Raw genomic sequence first — 2,767 nt, 5'->3', positions numbered from 1 at the left:
GGCCAATCACAATGCACTGGGTCAGCTGGCCAATCAGAGCAGACTGCGCTTGTCGGAAGGAGGGACTTTGTAGAAAACGAAGCATTTGAGAGAGGCGGGGCATAGAGGACCTACAATAATGTACAGTATTTGAAAAATAATGTGTTTTTTGAACATTAAAGCATGTCAACATATTCTGTTACACCAAATACACAAAATAATGATCTTTAAAAAAGCATCACATGACCCCATTAAGACATGACCATTGGACAGCAAAATGCTCATTGGGTCAGCGGGGTCAGAAAAAAACAGGTGGAGAAGAATGTTAACTGCAAAAGATTTAAGAATTCATGTGAAGAATTAGGTGTAAAACCATCAGAAACCATTTAGTCTCCAGCGCCACCATTTTCCAGAACTGCAACCTACCTGGAGTCTCCAGAATTATAAGGTGTCAGGTTCTCAGAGACTTGGCTTGTGTAAAAAAATCCTAAAAAATTACCCTCACTTAAAAAGAATAACATGCTGAAGTGTTGTGAAATACATGAAGACTAATTTTTATAGGCTTTATGGACAGATACGTTGAGAGTGACTCTTGAAGGACCAGCACCACATCCTCTTGTACCACTTTTTGAAGAATTTCAAAAAGTGTGTGTGTGTGATCACTAACAACTCTTAAAAAATATAACCATAGTTTATTGTAGTGTTAACAATTATTCTAATTCTTTATCATTTTATTTCATATTAGCCACCACTACTTATCTAATAAAGGACTTATTCAAAACTGAAGATGGCTTTTTACACAATTTAAAGGAGATCCTATATTAAGTTTTATTTATCAGTCAGCCATTAAAAACAGAAGCTATGGAAGAGTATGTTAGAGTACTATGTGGAAGAGTTTCCACACCCTCAATATTGGCTATAAAGTTAGGTTGAATACCTCAGAGATGGTAACATCCGTTCTGTTGAGCTCCTTGAACCCGAGCCACCAGCGGATGTGGACTGGAGGATTACTAGAAGAAGTGTAACAGAGCAGATTGATCTCCTGTCCCTCTATGGCTTCAAATGTACCCAGCAACTTTACCTTGGCTGGCTCAACTGTGAGGAAAAGTGAATACCACGACACAAAGAGAAGCTAGATAAATGGACAGTCAGCAGATCTTTCCAGCAAATTGTTTAAACACGCTAGTCATGCCACAAAGGATTTGAGGCCATGAAGATATGTTCTCATGCTCCTCTCACAGTACTGAAATAATGATCTAGCTGATCAATGAAATTGTGAATGAAGTGTCTAGAGAGGTCTTCTAATAATACCCAACTGGAATCAGTATTTGTGCACACTAAGATATATTCTCAATAAGCCGTATGCGGCAATTAACGTAGATTTGAGATAAGAAAGGGTTGTTTGACATTGGAATTTGTTGTGACAAGACCGTCATGAACCATCCTCTGTTAATGAAAGATTACAGAAACTCCAAGTAGCAGCAAGTATTGACCTGATTTACTTGTCAGCCATGATACAGCCATGTGTAATTGGCTTATGGTAAGTGACAGTGTGTCATGAAAGATCAAGCTTTTGTTTTAAGGCTATTTTAAAAACTACTAGCAACAAGAGGCTTGTGGCCTTCTTAGAAGTTTGATGGGTTTTTGAGCAGAAGATTTTTTAAGATTATTAGCTATAATGTGTTCTGGACTACTCACAAAGGACGGTGAGAGTGCGAGTGAGGGACATTGGTGAACGAGACACTTGGTTAACGCTCTCGCACCGCAGCACAGCATGATTGTCCTCTAGCTTCACCTCCATTTTCAACACACTACTGGACCGACATGACACAACGTCCTCTTCCCAGCTTGTGGACAGGACTTCTCCGTTCTGAAAAAGAGAAAAGTGATGACACAGATAGACAGATGGTGAGACAAACTAATGGATGGAATGACAGACAGATAGACAGACACATGCATAGACAGACACACAGACAGACAGACAGACAGACAGACAGACAGACAGATAGATAGATAGATAGATAGATAGATAGATAGATAGAAATGTCACAGATTAAAGATTAAAGTAATGACACAAAGACAGATGATAGATGAATGAATGGATGGATAGACAGACATAAGCATAGACATAAGGATAGACACAGACAGACAAACAGATAGACAGACAGACAGTGGACAGACAGACAGACAGACAGACAGATGATAGACATGGTTAGACAGACAGACAGACAGACAGACAGATAGACAGATAGATAGATAGATAGATAGATAGATAGATAGATAGATAGATAGATAGATAGATAGATAGATAGATATGTCACAGATTAAAGATTAAAGTAATGACACAAAGACAGTTGATAGATGAATGAATGGATGGATAGACACACATAAGCATAGACATAAGGATAGACACAGACAGACAAACAGATAGACAGACAGACAGACAGTGGACAGACAGACAGACAGACAGACAGAGGATAGACATGGTTAGACAGACAGACAGAGGATAGACATGGTTAGACAGACAGACAGACAGAAAGAATGGTTAGACAGACAGACAGACAGACAGACAGATAGATGGATAGATGGATGGATGAACAGATGGATGAACAGATGGACAGATAGATGGACAGACAGATAGATGGATGGATGGACGGACTGACAGATAGATATGGTTAGACACAGACAGACAGACAGACAGATAGATAGATAGATGAACAGATGGATAGATAGATAGATGGATGGATGGATGAACAGATGGACAGATAGATGGATGGATGGATGGCTG

General features: G+C 39.2%; 1 protein-coding gene across 1 annotated transcript in view; it reads right to left on the bottom strand.

Moving 5' to 3' along the window:
• LOC107704689 (nephrin-like) overlaps positions 1-2,767 on the bottom strand; it is a 77,910-nt gene that overhangs the window by 41,311 nt on the left and 33,832 nt on the right. The window contains exons 8-9 of the mRNA XM_016507677.1: positions 1,678-1,849; positions 917-1,074 (exon numbers count right to left, since the gene is read on the bottom strand). Of these exons, the coding sequence (XP_016363163.1) occupies positions 917-1,074; positions 1,678-1,849 (330 nt within the window). The remainder of the gene's footprint in view (positions 1-916; positions 1,075-1,677; positions 1,850-2,767) is intronic.

Source organism: Sinocyclocheilus anshuiensis, unplaced genomic scaffold (assembly GCF_001515605.1).
Source record: "Sinocyclocheilus anshuiensis isolate Anshui unplaced genomic scaffold, SAMN03320099.WGS_v1.1 scaffold758, whole genome shotgun sequence".
Classification (NCBI taxonomy): Eukaryota; Metazoa; Chordata; class Actinopteri; order Cypriniformes; family Cyprinidae; genus Sinocyclocheilus; species Sinocyclocheilus anshuiensis.
Note: the sequence above shows the minus strand (reverse complement) of the source record. Positions and strands in the feature narration are given on the sequence as shown.